Here is a 25,581-nt window from a genome sequence, read left to right on the forward strand (position 1 = left end):
TCACGTGCATGCGCGTGCTCTCTCTCTCTCTCTCTCTCAAAATAAATAAATAAATCTTAAAAAAAAAAAAAAAGTCTTTCAGGATTAAGTATTTGCTTTTGTTAGCATATTGGATCTCACTTGTTTCGGGTACAGTGGGTGGCCTTGCAAATGAATCCACCTTCGAATGACAGTATTTTGTCTCTGGGCCATAAAGGAGTATATGTGCAATCATTTTGGCTTTGATTTTTCTTGGTGCTTGGACATTTATAGGTGTACTTGGTAGATTACGGCCTTGCTTACCGGTATTGCCCAGAAGGAATTCATAAAGAATACAAAGAAGACCCCAAAAGATGTCACGATGGCACCATTGAATTCACCAGCATTGATGCGCACAATGGTGTCGGTAGGTCAATGACACCTGACTGAGAAATATGCTGCCAACATTTCAGTTGAAATCCTGCATGGTTCTTAATTTTGTACAAATAAACAAGCAGATAAATAAGAATCGCAGAGGCAGGGTAGGGTGGGGAAAGGGTCGGGGGAGGAGGTTGGACGCCTGTAGTCGTGTAACGGGGCCACCAGGGTCTTTCCCTGGTGGTCTTCTTCTGACCTTGGTTTTAGCAGGGAAGGTGGTCCGGTCAGCTCACTGAGGATTTCTTTTTGGTTCTATTTAGCTTAGTCGAATGTGGGGAATTTTTTTCCCCCCTTAAAGTCTGTAAGTTTCTTAGGCAGCCACAACTTTGTAGCAGGCACACTGACTTTGTCACCTCTGAAGTTGGCCTGTTCCTTTAGCAGGCGTTTTCCTTTTCTGTGCCCAGCCCTGTGGAGGAGCTGAGACCCCAGTTCTCTGGGCCTCTCTGTAGCTTACAGCGTTTTAGTGTCTTTGAACTTTCTAAGGATAGTATTAAATGTGTGTCTGCTTTATAATCTGTTTCCTAGACCAGTAGTCTCAGTTTGAAGCTCTAGAGTTTGTCTGTTTGGATTTTAAAGTAAGTTCTTAGTTGGACGTAAATTATTTCTTTCATATTGCCCAATGTTTATTCAGTACTTTTACTAAGTGCAGTGATAAGTTTTGATGAAAAGACTATAAGATTGACTGTTTTACCTTATTGGTTTATATATATTTGAAACTATACCTCAAAGTGATTTTGGTGCTTAACCTGCTTCTTTTGTATTCATAGCCCCGTCAAGACGTGGTGATTTGGAAATCCTTGGTTATTGCATGATCCAGTGGCTTAGTGGCCATCTTCCTTGGGAGGATAATTTGAAAGACCCTAACTATGTTAGAGATTCCAAAATTAGGTAAAGGAAAACTTACAATAAATTATTTTGGGCAAAATCATGATAAGGTACATGTATTTAAGTCAGAATTTCTTGATGGAGACTATAGTTTTAACTGCTACTAATGTAGAAACAAGAAGGTACTTGCTAAATGGGAAGAGTCTTTGGTCTTCTGTTCAGTTTGTTTTAGAGGAAAGTCTAAAACAAAGTATTTAGGATGTCACACAGCTCTGCTTATTGTGCTATTTATTATTATTAAATATTAATACATTTCCATGGTGTAAAGCTTCAAACAATGACTCATTCTTTAATTTTTAACAGATACAGAGAAAATATTGCAGACTTCATGGACACATGTTTTCCTGAGAGAAACAAGCCAGGTAACCTGGAAAAGACTTCTTAAATGTTCATAGGGGTTTCATTTTCTGAGGAAAAAAGACTGAGAGTCATGATGTCTATGGCATATCCCGTAATGTAAAAGCTTAGGTATTTTCAAGTGTGATCATTGTAGTGGGGCCTGTTCTCATCACGACAGCAGTTCCGTTTCCAAAGGTGGGCTAAAGGGGTACTTGAGCTTCCTTAAATTATTACTTAGCTTTCAGGAGAGGAACCAAATTTCATTCATTCATTCAATGATTTTTTTATTGAGGCTTGATTGTGTGCCAGGGACCATTCTAGGCACTAGGGATACACCAGTGAACAAAATAAAGCAAAATTCCTGTCTTTATGAAGCTTATGCTCTAGTTGGGAGAGATAGTGAACACATGAGTGAATTTTAGAGCATATTATTTGGTTAGTACTATGGGATAAAAAGAAAGCAGGGAATAGAATTAGTGGGTGTGGGGATGAAGTAGGGAATAGAGTGGGAGGGAGTTGGAATTTTAAATACGGTGGCCTTACTGAAGAGGTGACGTTTGAGCAGTCGGAGATAGGGAGCGAGCTCTGTGGAAGTCTGGGGAACAGTATTGTAGGCAGAAAGAATGTAAGTACCTGGTGTACTTGCGGAGTGCGTTTTAGGCCATCCATGATAAGGGCTTTGACTTTTCCTTTCAGCAGGAGTGTAAGGTTTGGAGTAGAAGAGTGACATCAGTGTCTACCTTTAAGGGAAATCTCAAGCTCCTGTCCCGAGCATAGACTGCTGAGGGAGTAAGGCAGGTATGAGCAGGAGCAGGTTAGGAGGCCACCACAGTAATCCAGGCAAGGAAGGGAAGTAGCAGTGGGAGTATTGAGAAGTGGTCACTTTGCATATACTTCGGTGTCTTTTCAAGCCTTTGCTCATTTGTCTCCTTTTCAGGGAAGTCCACCCTGACCTTATGCTATTTAAAATTGCAGTCTTACCAACCACACAAGAAATGGAATGTTATAGGCTTCTCAGAGTCCCCCCTTGTGCCTCCTACCAATCACGAGCCTCTCCCTCTGGCCTAATAACTAGCCTAACTTCCAACCCCAAAAATTTGTTTTTGAGCTGTATAAAAATGGAATCATAGAGTGAACAACATAGATAAAAATCCCTGCCCTCATAACATTAACTTCTAGCTTTGTTAGAATCCTGTTTCTTTTACTCAGTATTATATTTTGTGAAATTCATTCCCATTGTTGCATGGGTTTTTTTTTTTAATGTTCCTATTTATTTTTTAACTCTATTGACAAATATAATTGTATACATTTCCAAGTGTACAATGTGGTGATTTAACATACATTTATATTGTAGAATGATTAACAAGATCAAGATAATTAACACTTCTATTACCTCACAGTTAACTTTGTGTTTGTGTATGTGTATGTGTGGTGATGCTCAAGATCTACTCTCAGCCACTTTCCAGTCTGCAGTACCAAATTATTAACTGTAATCCCCATGCTGTGCATAAGATCCTCATGGGACCCTGTTGTTGCATGTTTAACAGTGATGTGTTCATTCTCATTTCTAATAGTATTCTGTTGTATTTATATCCTATTATATAACTTACCTATTCTGCTGTTGACTATTTCCAATTTTTGGCAACCATAGATTGCCAGTTACACATATAGATGTATAGTCCACCTGTAACCGATTATTGTGCCTTATATGAGGAGGGGCCAGATCCCCCCCCCCAATATTTATAAACAGTTGACCCAGTAGCTTTTCTTGGGGGAAAACAAACAAAAAAACCGCTCTTTCCGTATGGTGCTACCTTTGACATAAATTAAGCGTGGATCTGTGGATCTGTTTCTGGACTTCTTTCTTTTTATTATTGTTTTTTAAAATTTTATTTTATTATGTTAGTCACCATACAATACATCATTAGTTTTCTTTTTGTCTGTTCTTGGGCAGCAGTGTCATAATGACTGTAGCTTTATCTTGAGTCTTGACATCTGGTAGTATAAGTCCTCCAGCACTGTTGTTCTTTAAACTTGACTTTGCTATTTTGCAATTCTTGACCCTTTGAGTATCTGTGTACATTTTAGAGCCACCTTGTCAGTCCCACACATATCCCCTCCCTTTCCAGTTTGCTGGAATTTTGAGTGGGATTGCATTGACTCTAGATCGACTGATATCCTTATACTATTGAGTCTTCCAATTCACTAATGTGGTATATTCTCCACTTCATTTCTTTCACTATGTTTTATAATTTTGTCTGCAAAAAATCTTGCCTGTCTTCATTGTATTTGTTGCTAGGTATTTGATGGTTTTTTGATGCCATTGTAAATGAGCTATTATTTTATTTTAAGGTTTTTTATTTTATTTATTTTAGAGAGCGCGTGTGTATGAGTGGAAGGTGGGGCAGAGGGAGAGGGGAAGCAGACTCCCTGTTGAATGTGGAGCCCGCTGTGGGGGTAGATCTCGTGACCCCGAGATCATGACCCCAGCTGAACCAAGAGTCGGAGGCTTAACTGACTGAGCCACTCAGGTGCCCCAATGATCTATTTTTGTTAAGTTTTATTTTCGAATTGCTTGTTGATAGTACATAGAAAACGATTTTTTAATATTTTACTTTATATCCTGTGACCATGGTAAATTTATCTATTAGTCCTCCTAGTTTTTTATAGATTCTTTAGGATTTTCTGCATACACTGCTGTGTTTGTGAATAAGCCCTTCCACTCTTTATGCCTTCTGTTTCTTTTCTTGCCTTACTGTACTGACTGAAAGCATATATAACTATTACACTGAACAGAAGTGGTAAACATGGACATGCTTGACATTTTCCCCTCTCAGAAGGGAAGTTTTCCATATGAAACTATATTAGGTGTTGTTTGCTTTAGGTTTTCCATAGATCCCCTTTATCAGATTAAGAAAGTTGAAGGGAGGGATTTTCATTTCTTTTTTCCTCATGTTTCCCAAGTACCTAGAATTGTGCCTGCCGTGTCGTGAGTGCTGGTCAGTGTTGGAATGAACGGAGGTGTGTATATGTGTGTGTAGCACTGACAAGTTCTCTTGGTTTATTGCATGTGGGGTGTGGGAAGAGATTTCTGGTTTGAGGAGCTGGAAGAATGGAGTTCTTAGTAACGGGGCAAGGGAGACCACAGGGGAACAGGTTTAGGGGTAGGTCAGGAGTTTGGATTGGAATTTGTTGGGATTCCAAAGGACAGTGAGAGATCCAGGAGCCAGTGTATGAGGCCGTGGGCGCACAAGTTCCTGGAGGCTGGTGGGAGGATGAGGCTGGTGAACGTAGGAGTTGTTAGCCTAAAGATGGATTTCTGGTGTTGAGGAGTGTTGATCTTGACTGGTAAGATTTCTTTTTAGGGGAGTGGTCCTGCCTCAGTGTACAGTGGGCCTTTCATCATTCAGAAGCTGATTTTTCTCTTTTTTTTCTTTTTTTTTTTAATTTTTTTATTGTTATGTTAATCCCCATACATTACATCGTTAGTTTTAGATATAGTGTTCCATGATTCATTGTTTGTGCATAACACCCAGTGCTCCATGCAGAACGTGCCCTCCTCAATACCCATCACCAGGCTAACCCATCCTCCCAACCCCCTCCCCTCTAGAACCCTCAGTTTGTTTTTCAGAGTCCATTGTCTCTCATGGTTCTTCTCCCCCTCCGATTTCCCCCCCTTCATTCTTCCCCTCTTGCTACATTCTTCTTCTTCTTTTTTTCTTTCTTAACATATATTGCATTATTTGTTTCAGAGGTACAGATCCTGAGATTCAACAGTCTTGCACAATTCACAGCGCTTACCAGAACACATACCCTCCCCAGTGTCCAACACCCAGTCACCCCATCCCTCCCACCCCACCCCCCACTCCAGCAACCCTCAGTTTGTTTCCTGAGATTAAGAATTCCTCATATCAGTGAGGTCATATGATACATGTCTTTCTCTATTTGACTTATTTCGCTCAGCATAATACCCTCCAGTTCCATCCACGTCGTTGCAAATGGCAAGATCTTATTCCTTTTGATGGCTGCATAATATTCCATCGTATATATATACCACATCTTCTTTATCCATTCATCTGTTGATGGACATCTTGGCTCTTTCCACAGTTTGGCTATTGTGGACATTGCTGCTATAAACATCGGGGTGCACGTAGCCTTTCGGGTCCCTACTTTTGTATCTTTGGGGTAAATACCCAGTAGTGCAATTGCTGGATCATATGGTAGCTCTATTTTCAACTTTTTGAGGAACCTCCATACTGTTTTCCAGAGTGGCTGCAACAGCTTGCATTCCCACCAACAGTGTAGGAGGGTTCCCCTTTCTCCGCATCCCCGCCAACATCTGTCATTTCCTGACTTGTTAATTTTAGCCATTCTGACTGGTGTGAGGTGGTATCTCATTGAGGTTTTGATTTGGATTTCCCTGATGCCGAGCGATATTGAACACTTTTTCATGTGTCTGTTGGCCATTTGGATGTCTTCTTTGGAAAAATGTCTGTTCATGTCTTCTGCCCATTTCTTGATTGGATTCTTTGTTCTTTGGGTGTTGAGTTTGATGAGTTCTTTATAGATTTTGGATACTAGCCCTTTATCTGATATGTCATTTGCAAATATCTTCTCCCATTCTGTCAGTTGTCTTTTGGTTTTGTTGACTGTTTCCTTTGCTTTGCAAAAGCTTTTTATCTTGATGAAGTCCCAATAGTTCATTTTTGCCCTTGCTTCCCTTGCCTTTGGCGATGTTTCTAGGAAGAAGTTGTTGCGGCTGAGGTCGAAGAGGTTGCTGCCTGTGTCCTCCTTTAGGATTTGGATGGACTCCTGTCTCACATTGAGGTCTTTCAACCATTTGGAGTCTATTTTTGTGTGTGGTGTAAGGAAATGGTCCAGTTTCATTCTTCTGCATGTGGCTGTCCAATTTTCCCAACACCATTTGTTGAAGAGACTGTCTTTTTTCCATTGGACATTCTTTCCTGCTTTGTCAAAGATTAGTTGACCGTAGAGTTGAGGGTCCATTTCTGGGCTCTCTATTCTGTTCCATTGATCTATGTGTCTGTTTTTGTGCCAGTACCATACTGTCTTGATGATGACAGCTTTGTAGTAGAGCTGGAAGTCTGGAATTGTGATGCCGCCAGCTTTGCTTTTCTTTTTCAACATTCCTCTGGCTATGCGGGGTCTTTTCTGGTTCCATACAAATTTTAGGATTATTTGTTCCATTTCTTTGAAGAAAGTGGATGGTATTTTGATGGGGATTGCATTGAATGTGTAGATTGCTCTAGGTAGGATTGACATCTTCACAATATTTGTTCTTCCAATCCATGAGCATGGAACGTTTTTCCATTTCTTTGTGTCTTCCTCAATTTCTTTCATGAGTATTTTATAGTTTTCTGAGTACAGATCCTTTGCCTCTTTGGTTAGATTTATTCCTAGGTATCTTATGGTTTTGGGTGCAATTGTAAATGGGATCGACTCCTTAATTTCTCTTTCTTCTGACTTGTTGTTGGTGTATAGGAATGCCACTGACTTCTGTGCATTGATTTTATATCCTGCCACTTGACTGAATTCCTGTATGAGTTCTAGCAGTTTTGGGGTGGAGTCTTTGGGATTTTCCACATAAAGTATCATATCATCTGCAAAGAGTGAGAGTTTGACTTCTTCTTTGCCAATTTGGATGCCTTTGATTTCTTTTTGTTGTCTGATTGCTGTGGCTAGGACTTCCAATACTATGTTGAATAGCAGTGGTGATAGTGGACATCCCTGCCGCGTTCCTGACCTTAGGGGGAAAGCTCTCAGTTTTTCCCCATTGAGAATGATATTCGCTGTGGGTTTTTCATAGATGGCTTTTATGATATTGAGGTATGTACCCTCTATCCCTATACTCTGAAGAGTTTTGATCAAGAAAGGATGCTGTACTTTGTCAAATGCTTTTTCTGCATCTATTGAGAGGATCATATGATTCTTGTTCTTTCTTTTGTTAATGTATTGTATCACGTTGATTGATTTGCGGATGTTGAACCAACCTTGCAGCCCAGGGATAAATCTGACTTGGTCGTGGTGAATAATCCTTTTAATGTACTGTTGGATCCTATTGGCTAGTATTTTGGTGAGAATTTTTGCATCCATGTTCATCAGGGATATTGGTCTGTAATTCTCCTTTTTGATGGGGTCTTTGTCTGGTTTTGGGATCAAGGTAATGGTGGCCTCATAAAATGAGTTTGGAAGTTTTCCTTCCATTTCTATTTTTTGGAACAGTTTCAGAAGGATAGGTATTAATTCTTCTTGAAATGTTTGGTAGAATTCCCCTGGGAAGCCATCTGGCCCTGGGCTTTTGTGTTTTGGGAGATTTTTGATGACTGCTTCTATTTCCTTAGTGCTTATAGGTCTGTTCAGGTGTTCTATTTCTTCCTGGTTCAGTTTTGGTAGTTGATACATCTCTAGGAATGCATCCATTACTTCCAGGTTATCTAATTTGCTGGCATAGAGTTGCTCATAATATGTTCTTATAATTGTTTGTATTTCTTTGGTGTTGGTTGTGATCTCTCCTCTTTCATTCATGATTTTGTTGATTTGGGTCATTTCTCTTTTCTTTTTGATAAGTCTGGCCAGGGGCTTATCAATCTTGTTAATTCTTTCAAAGAACCAGCTCCTAGTTTCGTTGATCTGTTCTACTGTTCTTTTGGTTTCTATTTCATTGATTTCTGCTCTGATCTTTATTATTTCTCTTCTCCTGCTGGGTTTAGGCTTTATTTGCTGTTCTTTCTCCAGCTCCTTTAGGTGTAGGGTTAGGTTGTGTACTTGAGACCTTTCTTGTTTCTTGAGAAAGGCTTGTATTGCTATATACTTTCCTCTTAGGACTGCCTTTGCTGTATCCCAAAGATTTTGAATAGTTGTGTTTTCATTTTCATTGGTTTCCATGAATTTTTTTAATTCTTCTTTAATTTCCTGGTTGACCCATTCATTCTTCAGTAGGATGCTCTTTAGCCTCCATGTATTTGAGTTCTTTCCGACTTTCCTCTTGTGATTGAGTTCTAGTTTCAAAGCATTGTGGTCTGAAAATATGCAGGGGATGATCCCAATCTTCTGGTATTGGTTGAGACCTGATTTATGACCTAGGATGTGATCTATTCTGGAGAATGTTCCATGGGCACTAGAGAAGAATGTGTATTCCATTGCTTTGGGATGGAATGTTCTGAATATGTCTGTGAAGTCCATTTGGTCCAGTGTGTCATTTAAAGTCTTTATTTCCTTGTTGATCTTTTGCTTAGACGATCTGTCCATTTCAGTGAGGGGGGTGTTAAAGTCCCCCATTATTATTGTATTGTTGTCGATGTGTTTCTTTGTTTTTGTTATTAATTGCCTTATATAATTGGCTGCTCCCATGTTAGGGGCATAGATATTTACAATTGTTAGATCTTCTTGTTGGATAGACCCTTTAAGTATGATATAGTGTCCTTCCTCATCTCTTATTACAGTCTTTGTTTTAAAATCTAATTTGTCTGATATAAGGATTGCCACCCCAGCTTTCTTTTGGTGTCCATTAGCATGGTAAATGGTTTTCCACCCCCTCACTTTCAATCTGGGGGTGTCTTTGGGTCTAAAATGAGTCTCTTGCAGACAGCATATCGATGGGTCTTGTTTTTTAATCCAATCTGATAGCCTGTGTCTTTTGATTGGGGCATTTAGCCCATTTACATTCAGGGTAACTATTGAAAGATAGGAATTCAGTGCCATTGTATTGCCTGTAAAGTGACTGTTACTGTATATTGTTTGTGTTCCTTTCTGGTCTATGTTGCTTTTAGGCTCTCTCTTTGCTTAGAGGACCCCTTTCAATATTTGTTGTAGGGTTGGTTTCGTGTTTGCAAATTCCTTTAGTTTTTGTTTGTCCTGGAAGCTTTTTATCTCTCCTTCAATTTTCAATGACAGCCTAGCTGGATATAGTATTCTTGGCTGCATATTTTTCTCATTTAGTGCTCTGAATATGTCCTGCCAGTCCTTTCTGGCCTGCCAGGTCTCTGTGGATAAGTCTGTTGCCAATCTAATGTTTCTACCATTGTAGGTTACATATCTCTTCTCCCGAGCTGCTTTCAGGATTTTCTCTTTGTCTCTGAGACTCGTAAGTTTTACTATTAGATGTCGGGGTGTTGACCTATTTTTATTGATTTTGAGAGGGGTTCTCTGTGCTTCCTGGATTTTGATGCCTGTTTCCTTCCCCAAATTAGGGAAGTTCTCTGCTATAATTTGCTCCATTATACCTTCTGCCCCTCTCTCTCTTTCTTCTTCTTCTGGGATCCCAATTATTCTAATGTTGTTTCGTCTTATGGTATCGTTTATCTCTCGAATTCTGCCCTCGTGATCCAGTAGTTGTTTATCTCTCTTTTTCTCAGCTTCTTTATTTTCCATCATTTGGTCTTCTATCTCACTGATTCTTTCTTCTGCCTCATTTATCCTAGCAGTTAGCACCCCCATATTTGATTGCACCTCATTGATAGCCTTTTTGATTTCGACTTGGTTAGATTTTAGTTCTTTTACTTCTCCATAAAGGGTTTCTCTAATAACTTCCATGTTTTTTTCAAGCCCAGCTAGTATCTTTAAAGTGATGATTCTGAACTCTAGATCTGACATCGTACTAATGTCCGTATTGAGTAAGTCCCTGGCAGTCGGTACTACCTCTTGTTCTTTTTGTTGAGGTGATTTTTTCCGTCTTGTCATTTTGTGCAGAGGAGAATAGATTAATGAGAGAACAAAATGCTAGCAGGGTAACAACGTCCCCAGAAAATATACTCTAAACAAATCAGAAAAGACCTGAAGCAGTGGGAAAAGAAAGGGAAAGAGAGAAAAAAGAAAAGGAAAGAAAGAAAGAAAAAAGAAAAAGATAAAGATAAAAACAAACAACAGCAGAACAAAACAAAACAAAACAAAAACAGAATGTGATCAAATATGATCAGGCTGGATTATAGATCAGTGCCACACACTAGATTTTGGGTGTATTTTGGTCTGTTAAAAGAAAGTCCCTCCCAAAATTTTAAAGAAAGAAAAACTTATATATGTACAAAAATAAGGGTTGATATGATGAAGGGATGGAATATGACTGTAAAGATGGAAATTATAAAAAATTTTAAAAAAGAATTTGATAAGTTGTTTGAAAAAAGAAAGAAGAGGATTAAAAAAAAAAAAGAAAGAAAAAAGGGAGAGAATGTGATCAGGCAAGGGAGTAGAAAAAAACCATACACTAGAGATTTAGAGTATATTTTGATCTGTTAGAAGAAACTATCTCAAGATTTTAAAGAGAGAACAACTTATATATATATGCCAAAAATACGGGTAACTACTATGAAGGGATAGAATATGACTTTAAAAATGAAAAATAAAAATGTTTTTTTTTTTAAAAAGGGATTGATAAGATGTTGGTTGAAAAAGGGAAAAAGAAAAATTCAAAAAAAAAAAAAAGATAAAAGGAAAAAAGAAAAAAAGACAGTTAAAAAAAATAATTAACTTTGAAAGACTAAAGAATCATGGTAAAAAAGCCATGAATTCTATGTGCAGTATTCCCCTAGCGCTGGAGTTCTGCCGTTCTCATTGATCAGTAAACTTGGTCTTGGCTGGCTGTTCTCGCTGATCTTCTGGGGGAGGGGCCTGTTGCTGTGGTTCCCAAATGTCTTTGCCGGAGGTGGAATTGCCCCGCCCTTGCCGGTCCCTGCTAAGTAATCTGCTCGGGTTTGCTCTTGGGAGCTTTTGTTCCCTGCAAGCTTTCCGTACAGCTTTGGAGGCGGAGAGTGAAAATGGCGGCCTCCCAGTCTCCGCCCCGGCGGAGCCGAGAACTCGGGGTCCCGCTCCTCAGCGAGCCCCCAGAGAAAAGCAGTCAGTCACTCCCGTCTCCCCGGTCTCCGGCCACACTCCGCGCTCACCCGGCCTGTGACCGCGCCTTTCTATCTGGCACCCGACCCTGGGTGGAGTCTCCAAACCCAGCAGATCCCTGCGGTGAGCTCCCGCACCTCTCTTCCCGGGGGAAGAAGGGGAGTCTCCCTGGATCTGCTGCTTGTTGGGTCCCTGCTGGAGGAGCGGTGGCCCGACTGTGCCGCGGATCACGGTTTATGACAACCCCGAGCTGAGAGCCCGCGCCTGGGCTCCGTCTCTGCAGCCGGCTTCCCCGCTCTGATACCTGGGAGCTCTGCCGCACTCAGGCACCCCCGGTCTTTCTGTGACCCCGAGGGTCCTGAGACCACACTGTCCCGCGAGGGTTCCACCCCCCACTTCGCCACCAGAGTGACGTCCCTCAGCGGAGCAGACTTCTAAAAGTTCCGATTTTGTGCTCTGTGGCTTTATCACTTGCCAGAAGCGGCCGACGGAGGCCCCTCCCCCGCCGTCTATCCTCCCGAATATCACCTCGGATTCACTTCTCCGCACGTCCTACCTTCCAGAAAGTGGTCGCTTTTCTGTTCAGAGTTGTTGCTCTTCTTTTCTTCGATCTCCTGTTGAGTTTGTAGGTGTTCAGAATGGTTTGATCCCTATCCAGCTGAATTCCTGAGAGGAGACGAAATCCAGGTCTCCTACTCCTCCCTGATTTTTCTCTTTTATGGGAAAACTAGGTCTTGCTTCTTTCTTCCTTCTTCAACCTGGTTTTGGTATGTTTTATTTCCCATTTATACAAAGAATGCAGCTATTTTCTATAGAACTAATGGCTTTTGTGGGGAAAAAAAATATGGGCTGTGATAGTCCTTGTACTTTAGTACTTTTTACTTTATAATCTGTTCGAGGTCCTTTCCTGTTTTGTTTTTGTAGCCTTAAAAGTACAGCAGTTATTTCATGCATTTTTAAATTCTAGTATGTTCCTTACTTTTTGTCCCTTACAATTACAAAAATGTCTTTTACATTATATCTCAAAATAAGTTTCTTATTTCACTTGCCTGACAGTTCCTGACTTCAAAAGTGTACTTTTCCATTGAAAAAGTGATTTATGTAAAAACATATTCTAGCAGGATAGACATTTGCATTCTAATGTTGCTATAACCGTGAGTTATTTTCTTAGAAGAGATAAATATGTTGTATTTGTGATTAAAAAATTACAGAATAATTGTGTTACTCTTTTAGATGAGATTGCTAAGTACATGGAAACAGTGAAATTACTGGACTATGCCGAGAAACCTCTTTATCAGAATTTGCGAGACATTCTTTTGCAAGGACTGAGAGCTATAGGAAGCAAGGATGACGGCAAGTTGGACCTCAGCCTTGTGGAGAACGGAGGCTTGAGAACAAAATCAATAATAAAGGTGAATTTTGTTAAGTTATCCTTTGGCTTCCTGTGATGGTAATTGCAGCAAACACTAATTTTAGGGAAGTAAATCAGTAAAGAAAAGTGTAACAGATTGCTTGGCAATTAAATATGTGTCACCATTAGGTAAAGGGACACTCTTATGAGACATGAAACATGTAGAGGGTTGTAGAAGAATGAATAGATACCTATTTCTTTTTTTTAAAAGATTTTATTTATTTGTGTGTGCATGTGCCTGCGAGATAGAGTGAGAGAGAAAACAGGCAGAGGGGAGGGAAAGAGGGAGAGGGAGAAGCAGACCCCCTGCAGAGCAGGGAGCCCGATGTGGGGCTCGACCCTGGGATTATGACCTGAGCTGAAGGCAGGTGCTTAACGACTGAGCCACCCAGGCGCCCAATAGGTAATCTATTTCTTATGTCCAGTAGCAAGTTTGTAAATTCCTGGAAAGATTCTAATTTGGGATACTGACATCTGGCAGGGGGATTTGGATGGGGCACTCGATTCACAGTGTGGGTGTTTTTTTCTCCCAGGCCACATAGAAGGGTTGGTCTTGTCTTTTAGCTCTTCCTCCTTTGTTGGTGTGGTCAGAGTGTTTATCATTTGAAAATTGGTGTTTGAAAATTACTATTTGAAAATTAACGTTCGAAAGTTTCCTTGTTTGCTGGTGTGAAGTGCTTGCCATTTGAAAAATTATTTTGCTCTTTATAGAAATGTCATTATGTAAAGCTATGTATCTGCATATAAAGAGGTTAATTTATCAGAGAGATAGGTTAGCAGTGAACTTTACAGGCAAATATTGTGCAGGCATGTAAATAACTCCTGATATCACTTTAAAATTTAGATTTTACAGGTATGCATTAACTTGATTATTTTTAATAGTTAAATTATTGATTAACTCAGAGGTTTCCTTTATAGTCTGAAATTACTGAATACAATAATGCTTTTAAATGGAAAAGAACTACTTTTAGAAGAAAAAAATATGTATTTTTTAAAGATTTTATTTATTTGAGAGAGATAGTGTGAGAGAGAGAGAGCACAAGCAGGGGAAGCCACAGAGGGAGAGGGAGAAGCAGGCTCCCTGCTAAGCAGGGAGCCTGATATGGGGCTCAGTCCTGGACCCTGGGATCATGACCTGAGCTGAAGGCAGACCAACTGAGCCACCCAGGCACCCCAGAAAAATAGATATATATTTTTTTACACAATTGACTATTTTTACTGTCACTGACTCTGTAAATTCCAGTAGATTCCTTTGGAAATACTGTATTCTGAACTATGAGAAAAAGGGTTTAAAAACAAATTTTCTTTCTTTAAAATAAGCAGCATTATTAAAAGGTTTTTGTAGTTCTTTTTAACTTATAAAGGAGATGGAAATTTTGAAATTGTATCTTGAATTTGACTTTTTTGGCAAATAGTAGGTCTCTTTGTAGTTTCACTCCAAAATCTGAAATTACACACGCATCTATGTATACATTTTTTTTTTCTTTCGTAAGTTTTTTCTTAATTGCATCGCTCCATTTTTGTGGTCAACAAGTGTGTTGAGAGCCACATCCAGCTTTGAAATTAAGAGGATAAAATGGAAGCCTGAGTGGAATTTTTCAGTAAGGTAGTGAACTTAGAGTTTGCATGTATGTATAAACATACAGAATGCATCTTCCTGCTCAGGACAGATTTCTGTGCATTAATATTTATAGATCGCTTCTGTGGTGTTTTCCTCTAAAATTTTGCTGATTGAGAAGTAAAGATCTCTGTTGCAGTGAGAACTTGTCCAGTGCCATACCCGCTTACTGTTATTTGGACTTACATGCTGGAGAAAATTTGGTTTCTGCAGTTTGGCTGACTTTATAGCTGAATAGGTCAGTCTGCTGCAGAGCTAACATCTGTGACCTTACAATTCTCATGTGTCCTTGGGTAGTTCAGAAGGCTGGAAATTTCCTGCTGGATCATCCCTCACATGTATAAAGCTTTATTTAGAGGGGGAAACTTAATGAATAACAAGTGAACTATTAGATTTCCTTTATTAGTTTACTGCTTTTTTCCCCCCCTCCCTCATAGCTGACACAGGGCTATTCTTTGTATTAAAAAGAAGTTAATAAAAGTTAAGATTAGGTAAGATCATGAAGCTGCTTGATGGCCATGTAACTGGAGGTGAGTTGTTAATTTGGTGGCCATTTGTCTTGTGTTTTAATGTGAAAGAGTTGGACCAGGCCAGTTTTCTCTTTTAAGATTTTCTTTCTTTCTTTCTTTCTTTTTTTTTTAAAGCCCCAGGACATTTTCTTCAAATAAATTGTAAATACCCCTTAGCAGATAAAAGCAGAGCTCCACCAACTGAAAAGTTAGGGGCTCTCTACAAGGAAAAGCTTTTGCTTTGATAAGGTAGTATGCCATCTCTTCTTTTAGCAAGGGGTATGTAATCAAGATGTCATTTTTTGCTCTGGTTACTAGGAAGCTCAGAGTTAATTATGATGCTTAATCATAGAAATTCTGTTAATCCTTATAATTAGCATATTTTCTCCTTTCCCTTTTCATGATTTCTTAAAACTTTTTAAGATATATTCTTTGTATTTATGACATTCAAATCTCTTTTGGAAAGGGATAGTTTTAATTAATTCAATTTATATTTCTCTTTATGTTCCTGAGAGTTGTCCATTATGATAAAAACCTATGAGAATTGATTAGCAGTGGAATGAAACAAGGTTTCTATCCATTTTTAAATAGCCATGCTTGATTATGGTACAGTAAATTTGGAAACTAGAGTGAAATATGAATTTACCCACTTGAAAATGTTTTCAGCCTCAGTAGCCCGAGTTTTATTTAAAGCACAGGATTTTGGGATAACATAAGGCTGAAGTAGAAAAAAACTAAACATCAATTTACCCTTAGGAAGTACACAGCCAAAGATTTTCATTGTTAATTAGAACTGAACACTTGCGTTAGAATTGGGCAGTCCAGTTCCAGCAGTTATTGGATTCAGTGTGTACTCTTAAACCAACATTCAACAATATAAAGGTCTAATTTATGTACCTGGTCTAGGCTAGGTCCCTGGGGCTATAAAGATCAATAGCATGTAGTTCCATTCTTAAAGAATTCCTTCCTGTCCCATCTGGGTTAAGAACAGCTTAATTTACTGGAAAGAACTCAGCAAGTTAAAAGGACATTAATACCTCCATTAGCTATTTTCTTGTAAGGTTTTGATTAAGTTGCTTGCCCAAGCCAACAAAAAGGCTGTTCATTAGAATTTCTCGAGTCTCATCCCTGGAGATTCATTGAGTAGGTCTGGAGTGTGGCCCTGTGATTTGCATTTTTTCATTTTCAGACAGTATATACTGTTGTTTCCTATGAATGACTCGCACATACCCTTCTCTCCACTCCCATATTTTTTATTTCTTTTAAGTTATATTATGCTAGTTGGCCTTCCTAGAGTTTCTCTGAAAAATGATTAACCATTAAATAAATCCCTGCTGGCACTCAGCTTGGAACATGGTACAAAGAGACGAATAAGAGTACAGGCCTTCCATTGCCAGCCAGTGGCTTGCAGCTCCTCTGGTGGCACCTTCCTGTCTCTTGAGGTGACTGCATCCCATGCAGCCTGTAGTTTCAGTTAGATGGCCCCAAATAAACCCTCTGAATTTGGCGAAAGTCTGTCTCACTTGGTTAGCATGCTACAATAATAGAAACTGTATTTTCCTTAGATAAATTTAGATGGTTGAAGTCAAGACACTTCTTTGTTTTCTGATGGGGATTTAGCCTTAGTTTTCTATGTAAGTGGATTCATTGTTTACTAATGATTCTTTCCCTAGGTGCTTGAGCTCTGTATTTTAAATCTTGTCTTATTTGGGCTGGATTTTGTCAGGTAGCTTTTTTTCCCTATGTGTGTGTGTATATACATATATTTTTTAAGATTTTATTTATTTATTTGTCAGAGAGAAAGAGAGAGAGCACAAGCAGGGGGAGCAGCAGAGGGACAGGGGGAAGCAGGCTCCCCGCAGAGCAAGGAGCCTGATGTGGGACTTGATCCCAGGCCGCCGGGGTCATGACCTGAGCCAGAGGCAGACACTTAACTGACTGAGCCACCCAGGCGTCCATTTTCTCTATATTTTTAAGTAAGGTTATGACATATGTACAGAAAAATGCACAAGTAAATGTGGAATTTGAACTTTACAAATTGAGCATGCACATTTAAACATGCCCCAGATCAAGGTATGTATCATCACTTGAGCCCCCAGAAACCTCTCTCAGGCCCCCTCTCAGCCATTATCCTTCATTAAGAATAAGCAGTGTTTTGACTTACAACACCATAAATTAATTTTGCCATTTAAAGAACATTCATAGTAATAGCACCATACAATGTATACTTTTTTGTGTCTTTTATTCATTATATGTCTGAATTTCCATGCTGTTGCATGCAACAAAAGTTTTCTGTTTCTTCTTACTGTATAGTATGGCACTCCACTATATGAGTACATCATAATTCCTTTATCTCTTCTATTGATGGACAAACGTTTATACTGTTTCCGGTTTTTGGCAGTTGTAGTAATGCTGGTTAAGAACATTCTTGTAATTTCTTTTGGGAACTGCATATATTTATTTCAAGTGGGGTATATACGTAGCGGAAGTACTGGGGTAGAGGGCTTACTTATGTTTAGCTTTAGTAGGTGCTGCCAGTTTTTCCCAGCAGCTGTCCCAGCTGATGCTCTCACCAGCAGCTTACGAGAGGTCCAGTTGCGTATTGACACTAGCTTTTGCATTATATTTAATTTTATCCATTTTGGTAGGTGCGTACTGGTGTTTCTTTGTTGTTTTAATTTAATCTCCTTTAGAATATTGATTTTGAACACCTTTTCATATGCGTATCAGTCTCCATTGCCCTTTTTCAGTGTGGTGCATTTCAGATTTTTTGTTCCTTAAAAAGGGGGGAGGTTGTCAGCTTTCTTTTGATTTGCCAGACTTGACTACTTTGTATATAAGCAATCTATGTATTACACACATTTTTTTTCTTTCTTTCTTTCTTTTTTTTTTTTTTTACAATTGGTAGTTTATCTTTTCATTCTGTTAATGTGGTAATATCTCTTGATGAACAGAAAGTTCTTCATTTTAATGAAGCCTAATTTACCAGTCTTCTTGTTTATGGTTAGTGCTTTTTGTATTCTATTTTGGGAAAATTTTGTCTACCCAGATCATGAAGATAATTCTGTTATTATCAAGAAATATTATCTTTTGTATTCAGGTCTACAATTTAACAGCAACTGATTTTGTGCATAGTGTAAGTCTGTATTTATTTACCTCCTGTGGATAACTAGTTGATTTCAACCATTTATTGAAAAGTCTATAATGTCCCCACAGCATGTAGCAGACTTTCAGGTAACCATATATGTTTGGGTCTGCTTCTAGAAACTCTGTTCTGTGCCATTGGCCCACTTACCTTTTTTGCCAAGCCACACTGGGTGAACTACTGGCTTCATAATGATATCTGATGGTGGAAGTCCTCCAACTTTGTTGTTCTTCTTTTTGTCTTAGCTATTCTTGGCCCTTCAGCTTTACATATAAATTTCAGAATCAGCCTATTAATTTCTACACGCATACTTCTGGGATTTTGATTGAGATTGCATTGACTCTGTCATTTTGGGAAGAATTGACATCTTCACAGTATTCTTTTCTGTCAATGAATATGGTACACCCTTGTATTTAGGTGGTCTTTCATTTATCTCAGTCATGTTTGCAGTTGTCTCTGGCTGTGTAGAGATCATACCCATCTTCCATGTCTGTTTTCTTCTAAGTGCTTATTAATTCTTCATCTGTTTCTTTTGTATCGTCTGTAATTACCATAGAACTTCACTTCATGTCATTTGGTTGTCAGCTCTGTCTGCTGTTTTTTGATGTTTCTAATATAAGTTCTGTAGTGATTATTGTTCTATTTATTGGCTGTGCAGTTTCCTTGTTATCTCTTCATTTTCTCATTTTCTTTTTTAAATTATCATTTCTCATTTACTCAGTTTTTTAAATTTTTTTTTTTTTTTAAGCCTCCAGTGCATGTTATGAAATTTTCTTCTTTTGGGAGGACTGTGTTTTCTTTCAGAGTGGAATCTTCAGCTGTCTTTTGTGTGCTATGACCATTTATCATCTTCTCTTTTTGTCCCCAAGATTTCTAACTTTGTTGGCATGCTTCTTCTCTGGATCGTATTAATAGTGAATAGAATAGCTTTACCTGGGCTTAACAGATTATTTTATTTGTGAATCCTTGGCTTTCCCATTGGATTAAACTGTTTTGCTTTTCCTCAGGGTTCGGATTTGAGGGTTTGGCATTGTTAAGGGACTTTTTTTGCCTGCAGTTCATACTCTGGGAGGATCTGGAGGGCCATGGCTCAGCTGGTACGCAGGTCAGATTACCTGTCTTTCCTCAGTACCTGCTCCATTCCCTTCCTGGCCAGAGGAGGCAAAAATTTGGTAAAATCTAAATCCACGGGAGAGAAACCTCGTTGGGGGTTCTTCTCTATGGCTTTAGCTATGTTTTACTCATTTTCTGTTTTGTCGTATATTTTGGTAAATCATTGTTTATTGTTGAAAATAATTAGTCTTGAATGATTGTGGTTATTCTGCCCTCTTTCTCCAGGGAAGAAACAGAATCACATGTCTTGCTTTCAGTGAGGGACTGTGGGAGTAGGGAACGTCTCTTCCAGGGGCTGTTCCAGTCTTTCTTTTCAAGCTTCCTATTTATATTTTGTAAATTGAAGGTCAGTGGTGAAAAGTTTCTGAATGGTGTTCACTTAAGTTCTTTTCCCCAACATGGTTCTTCAGGAGCCACATGTTTCTTCCTAGAAGTGTCTGACTCTTCTTGGCCACAACTTCCCAATGGTTATGGTGAGAGGCTCTGTCACTGTTGCTGCTGAAATATTTTTTAATTGCTATTTTGTGTTCATTTCTTCAGAGTTTAGTGGGGCAGAGGTTGAAATACTACCCCCCAAATGTCCCCTATTTTACACACAGTTTAGCTTGTTTGTGGGTGTGAACATTTCAGGGTCACTGAAATCTATGTCCTTCCCCCATGAGAGTAGACCGCATGTGTTGTGCTGTCACCCTCTCAGCTCCTCATAGACCGTCTCCCACATTACAGTCACCTGGCATTTCAGTTTTTGTACACGTGGTAGCATTAATTCATTTTTGGATAATGACAGTAAATTCTTCATTCCTCATGGCATCTTAAGAGTGGAGAACTTGAACTAGTGAAGAACACAATATTCCTAACTTTGTTAGTCTTATGTTGTAACATTGTATTTTGCTAAGCTCTTTCCCCCAGACCTGTTAATAATTAGCAGAATTCACGAGTTGTACTTGCTCTTCCTGCCTCCAGAGTAGATAGCTAAACGTGTTGACAGGACATCTGAACTAAGCAAGTAACAACAGCAACTACAAATACAATGAAGTCCTGCATGGGCTCCACTTACAGTGCATCGATCCTTCACCACATGGCATTCGTGCATGTGGGGTTACTCTGGACACTTACTTAAGACGATTTACAGAACTCTGAAGTGATTTCTTCCAGGACTTACAGTTTTAGAGACTTAATGTGTATGTGTTTAATGTTTTGATAAAAGCTAAGATTACTCTTTTGCTTTAATCTGTTTTTTAGCATGTATTTTTCACCTTGAGGATGTAGCCTGTAACAGTGCCAGGTACATAGTGGGTGCTTAGTTAGTATGTGGTGGGTTCTCTGCCCCTGGTAACGTGAAGGCCCATGTTATTGCAGAAGGAAATTGTAATATTCATGATTCTTGTTAGAGCCTTTATCACTAGAACTCATTTAAAATAATAAATCACTTTAATGCATTCTAGCAGAATATTTTTAGATTATTCTTTAAATTAATCTGCCCCTCTTTTTAAGTCACTCACTTCCTGACCCACTTCCCATCTTTTCATCTCTTCTTTTTCCGATTATGTCTGACCTTTTCCTGCTTTTTCTCAAAATATATCTGTAATTACTTAAGTCCACTTAAACATTACACAGTTTGTAAAGGGCTTGGAGTAAAATAGGAAGTCAGCTCTTTATTATTACAACACTAGTTGAATCGTTGCTCGAGAGGTGCAGACCCATAGATATTTCTGTGTAAAATAACCATGCTAGGCTCCACGAGAGCTCCGCACATACAGAAGGGAGAAACAGGAGTGTGGACGAGGCTCTGCCAGGCACACAGCTTGGTGGACTCTCCCTCTTTAGGAAGGGAGGCACTAACGTGGGAGCTCAGCAGCTGGGGACTGTAAGGGAGGCGGCACAGCTCTGAGACGGAAATTGGAGCAGGAACGAAGAGCTCTGAGTTCTAGTCTTTCCCACGCCCAGCTGAGAAACACTGAGCCAGTTCTCTTAGCCTTCTTCTGTCTCCAGCCTCAGCGTTTTCTGTCTATAGTGTGAATTTTAACTAACTCCGCTGGTTTGTAAGTATTGTGTAACACACATGTCTGCTTTGCTTTCATAGAAGATAGGTGTTCTGTGTTTTTTTAGTTACTGTCGAGTAACAACCTGTTTTTTTTTGGTTGCTATTAATGAATGTAGGAGCATAGATAAATCATGCTATTAGTTTATAAAGTCTGTACCATTTGCACGGTGACTTCAGGTGGTCTTAAGTAAATAAATAAGATGAACTGATTGGTGCAGTCAGTCTCTAAATAATTGTATTTAGAGTTCTTTGTTCATCGACACATGTATAGTACCAAACATTTAGAAATTTTAGGCTGTATATTCTAAGTTTCTATAATAAACATTTGTGATTTTTATAATAAAGAGTTAAAAACCAACAACAGTCCTGAATACTCCTCACCTTTGATATAGCCATGGATCTGATTGGCTTTTCTTAGAGGCTGTTGAAAGCATCTAGAGGTGATCTTTTGATGTGTGACCTGGTAAGCAAAGAATGAACGGGTCTTCGGTTTTTGCCTCGTAGGATTTTTATTCTTTGTCCTGTTAAAACAGCTTTAAGTCTCTAAGTGGTCTCTAGTCAATGTTTAGACTATTAGCCCAAATGCATCTAGCTGATTTGTCTTCCTGTTTCTAAGCTGGAAGTGAGAAGCTGCTAATTAAATTTTAGCCTAGCATATCTGAACACTTCAAAAATACAATGTGTAATACATTCGCTAATGCCCTTTGAAATAAACCTAATTTTCTGCAGATATTTTAGCTGTGCTGAATTAAAAGAAAACTCTATTCTAAGTTTATAAGTCATTCTGGTGTGTTGTATAATATTTTGATTTCATTTATAGATGCAGAGGCACTTTGTGGGACCTGGTATGGAATATGACAGAATCAGAGATTAGTGTAGTCCCTTTGTGAAGCCGTTTTTTGTTCAGAGAGAACCAAAATATGCACTATTTGAAGCCCAAGATGTTGACAAATAACAAAGTGAAGCATTAGGAGATACCAGGAGAAAGAAGCTGCCAGTCAATTTGTTTGGAATTTTACTCATTGCCTTATAGAATTAATAACACACTTAAATGCTATTAAATATGAAAGTTTTTTTTTTTTTTTTTGAAATTGGTCTTTTCCTGTAGGCCATTGGCCCCTTCTGTCAAAACTAAATACATTCTCAGAAAAGTTGGGCAGGAGATACCCAGCTGAAGTGTGGACTAATGAAATTCAGTGCTTTACCTATTGCATGATGCTTAAAATACAGGTGTTTTTTTTGTTGGTTGAATACTGGCTGATTTTCATTCCTATGTAATTTACTTGCATGGAGATTAAGAAAGCTCTTTTTTATTAAATAAGCTTGAGAACAAGATGAATGCACTAGGTTCTTGGGTAGAATGTATTGGATAGCTCCCTTTATAATGAGCATTTAAAAATCTGCCTCCTTAAAATCGGAAAATGCATTCTTTCCTGTATGGAAAGCAATAAAGTAGTGAAATATTCCTCCTTAATTTTGGTCCGAACGAACAAAAGTGTCTGTGTTTATTCCTGCCTAATGCATCACAAATCTGCTGACATGCTAACCTTGGAGTCTTGGCTGGCGTTAATCAGGCCTGTGCACCGGCAGGAAAGATGCACCTAATGCACTCCATCAGTGCAGTTTGCATATGGAAGTTCTCACAGGGGAGCTGCCCTGTGCCAGCTGAGGGTTACCTGCCCACTGCAGTTATTGTATGTAATTATCGAACCAATCTGTTCAGCCCAGCAGGGTTTAGATGGTAATCATGAAGCAACACTTTGGAAAAGAAAGATGTAAGGCACTCTCCCCTTCTCTCATCAGTTATATGAAGTTACAGCCACTCTTAACAGCTATTTTTGAGACGCAATATCTCCATATACAAATCTGCTAAATGAATGCCTTTGAAAGTTTCTTAAGGTTTAGTCAAGTTATTTTTGTCTGTGTGAAGCGTTTTCTTCAGGAGCGTGGCGGGGATCTTGGAGTTCTGATCTTTCCATGGCCACCTTAAGAATATTTTGAAACAGTGGGATTATTTGTAATATGTAGATAATAACAGTTCTGACCATTTTGGGGTTTTAAAGTAATGTGGTTTGAGTAGAGTGGAGCTTTCTCATGCAGCTCTCTGTGGAACAGAACCCGCGGTTGCCATCAGGCAAGAGAGCAGTGTGCTGTCAGCAGGCACACTGTGGGGAATGGCCCGAAGCAAGGGAGATGCTCAGATGAAGTTTAACTTAATATTAATTGTTAGAAAATATAAGTGAGGACGTTCTGATGCATTGTGAATCTGAAATTTGGGACAGATGAGAGGACTTCCTAAACGAAGTCTGGGCCACCCAGGGAAGCTTTGAATTATCATTTGGATTTTAACGCATTTAAATTTGAGACTACATGGGATAAAGTTATAGGAGAAATACAAAGTTGTAAAGTTATTACTAAGTCCTTCCGTAGTCATTCCTACATGTAGACGTGTGGAGTAACTTAAAAACTTCACACAGGACTGAACTAGTTAGAAAATGTCATAGTGATAGAAAATAATAAAAAGAAACTGAACGAACACTTGGGAAGACCGCCTGGTGACAGAATTTAAGCATTAATTCCTAAGTAACCCTCAACTAGAAAAAATAAATAGAAAGCTGGAAAAAATAAATAGAAAGTTGAGGAGAATCCAACCTATTTTCGAGATTTTAGGAAACCTGTGTACTTTTAAGACTCTTCCTTTACAGGAAGGTGTCCCCCTTAAACTTTTAATGAAAAGTATACCAAAAGAAGACATTTATTGGAAGTTTGTTGTTATTGATTCATGAACAGAATTTTGCCATTGATTGATAGGGTATAACCAGTGATATACTATATGCACAAGGTGTATATTTTCCCATTTATCAAGTAGATTACTGTCCCTCCCCCCACATAGCCCACACACATTGTAAAATGCGGAGAATAAGTATCATTGGCCTGAGTGGTGAAACCAAATTTGTTAAATGCTTTGCTTTTAAAAGAGAGTTTCTGTATCATCAATCCTGATGGTTAGGCTTTCAGTGATGAACTATAAAAAGCATAAAAGCTTGAGGTGGGTACAACAAACAAGCTGACGTTCAGACTAACTGTATAGTTGAAGATTCTCTTAATCACATTTTCTTCCATCCACAGCCCCTTCCCCTTAGGTAACTACCGCCCTGTAGTTGTGTATATTCTTACTGTATGTTTTGATTCACCCACACCTGGATAGATTCACATATATACTAGTATATGGTAAGTTTGTGTATTTACTTATTTGACCATCAGACCACATCTCTCTCTCTTTTCAAAAATCTTTGTGTGTACCAAGCGCAAGAAAGGAATTGAGGAGAGCACTGAATCCAGTGTTGAAGATATGGAATGCTCAGGTACACAGACAGAAGAGGCCACAAAAACCCGTAAGTTGAACAGTCTTGCCTATTAGCTTTTTCCATATATAAACACAGATTTCATTTCCTTCCACTAAGTAAGAGGTTAACTTATGGTCATAACGTTTTGATTTTATGATAAAATATCATACAAGAAGATCTTCTGTTTGTGTAGTATTATCACAGTGTCCTTTGTATACATTGTATTATTTACTGTTCACAGTAATCACGAAGTTGGGGTGGGGAGCTACTCTCATTTTGCATCTAGGGAGCCCAAGACATGGAGCACTTAAATGGCAGAGCCAGAGCTCTTACCTCTCAGGCTACTCTCTTTCCATTTCTGCACATTTATTACACATCATGGGATACAGGGGAAGGTCCAGATCCGGCGAGTAGTACCTGGGCTTACTGCGGCTGCCAAGTTCCACGGGCCTGAGCCATCCGTGTGCCCCCCACAAAGTCTGCCAGCTCTTCTTGTCTCTCAACAAGTTGGGACGCAAGGAATTAAAGCCTCAATCATCACTTTTCAAAGCTCTTGAAGCAAAAAGCAGAGTATAAAGTCATTTCTGAGATGGCTCGTAAACTGGTGCTGAAGACTCTTCCAGTATGGAGCCGAGCTAGCATTGACATTAGCAGGGCTGCGTCTGCAAAGGGCACAGTGGGGTTGGGCTTCCGTGTGGTCCACTTCGTAGACGGCCAGTGCGGATGTGTAGACACACCTCTGGGCGGCTCAGAAAAGGGAAAACAGGTTCCAGGTTTCACAAGAGATGATTTCTTGGACGCAATGAAGAGATTCAGCGCTGGTTGCAGGACCATGTTTTTCTTTTTCCAGATTTCTCTCCTATCTCGCTGCCTTTTATTTATTTATTCTTTTATTGGTTCTGAAACATTTCTCACTTTCTAATAGAAA

At 39.1% G+C, this 25,581-nt stretch overlaps 1 protein-coding gene across 4 annotated transcripts in view; it reads left to right on the plus strand.

Annotated features, from left to right (window-relative positions):
* VRK1 (VRK serine/threonine kinase 1) overlaps window positions 1-25,581 on the plus strand; it is a 93,903-nt gene that overhangs the window by 59,925 nt on the left and 8,397 nt on the right. For all 4 annotated transcript variants that reach the window (XM_078054183.1, XM_078054186.1, XM_078054184.1 and 1 more), the window contains 5 exons: window positions 253-385; window positions 1,164-1,284; window positions 1,585-1,643; window positions 12,700-12,878; window positions 24,614-24,701. In XM_078054183.1, the coding sequence (XP_077910309.1) occupies window positions 253-385; window positions 1,164-1,284; window positions 1,585-1,643; window positions 12,700-12,878; window positions 24,614-24,701 (580 nt within the window). The remainder of the gene's footprint in view (window positions 1-252; window positions 386-1,163; window positions 1,285-1,584; window positions 1,644-12,699; window positions 12,879-24,613; window positions 24,702-25,581) is intronic.

The sequence above is a fragment of the Halichoerus grypus genome, chromosome 8, assembly GCF_964656455.1.
Source record: "Halichoerus grypus chromosome 8, mHalGry1.hap1.1, whole genome shotgun sequence".
NCBI classification, from domain to species: domain Eukaryota; kingdom Metazoa; phylum Chordata; class Mammalia; order Carnivora; family Phocidae; genus Halichoerus; species Halichoerus grypus.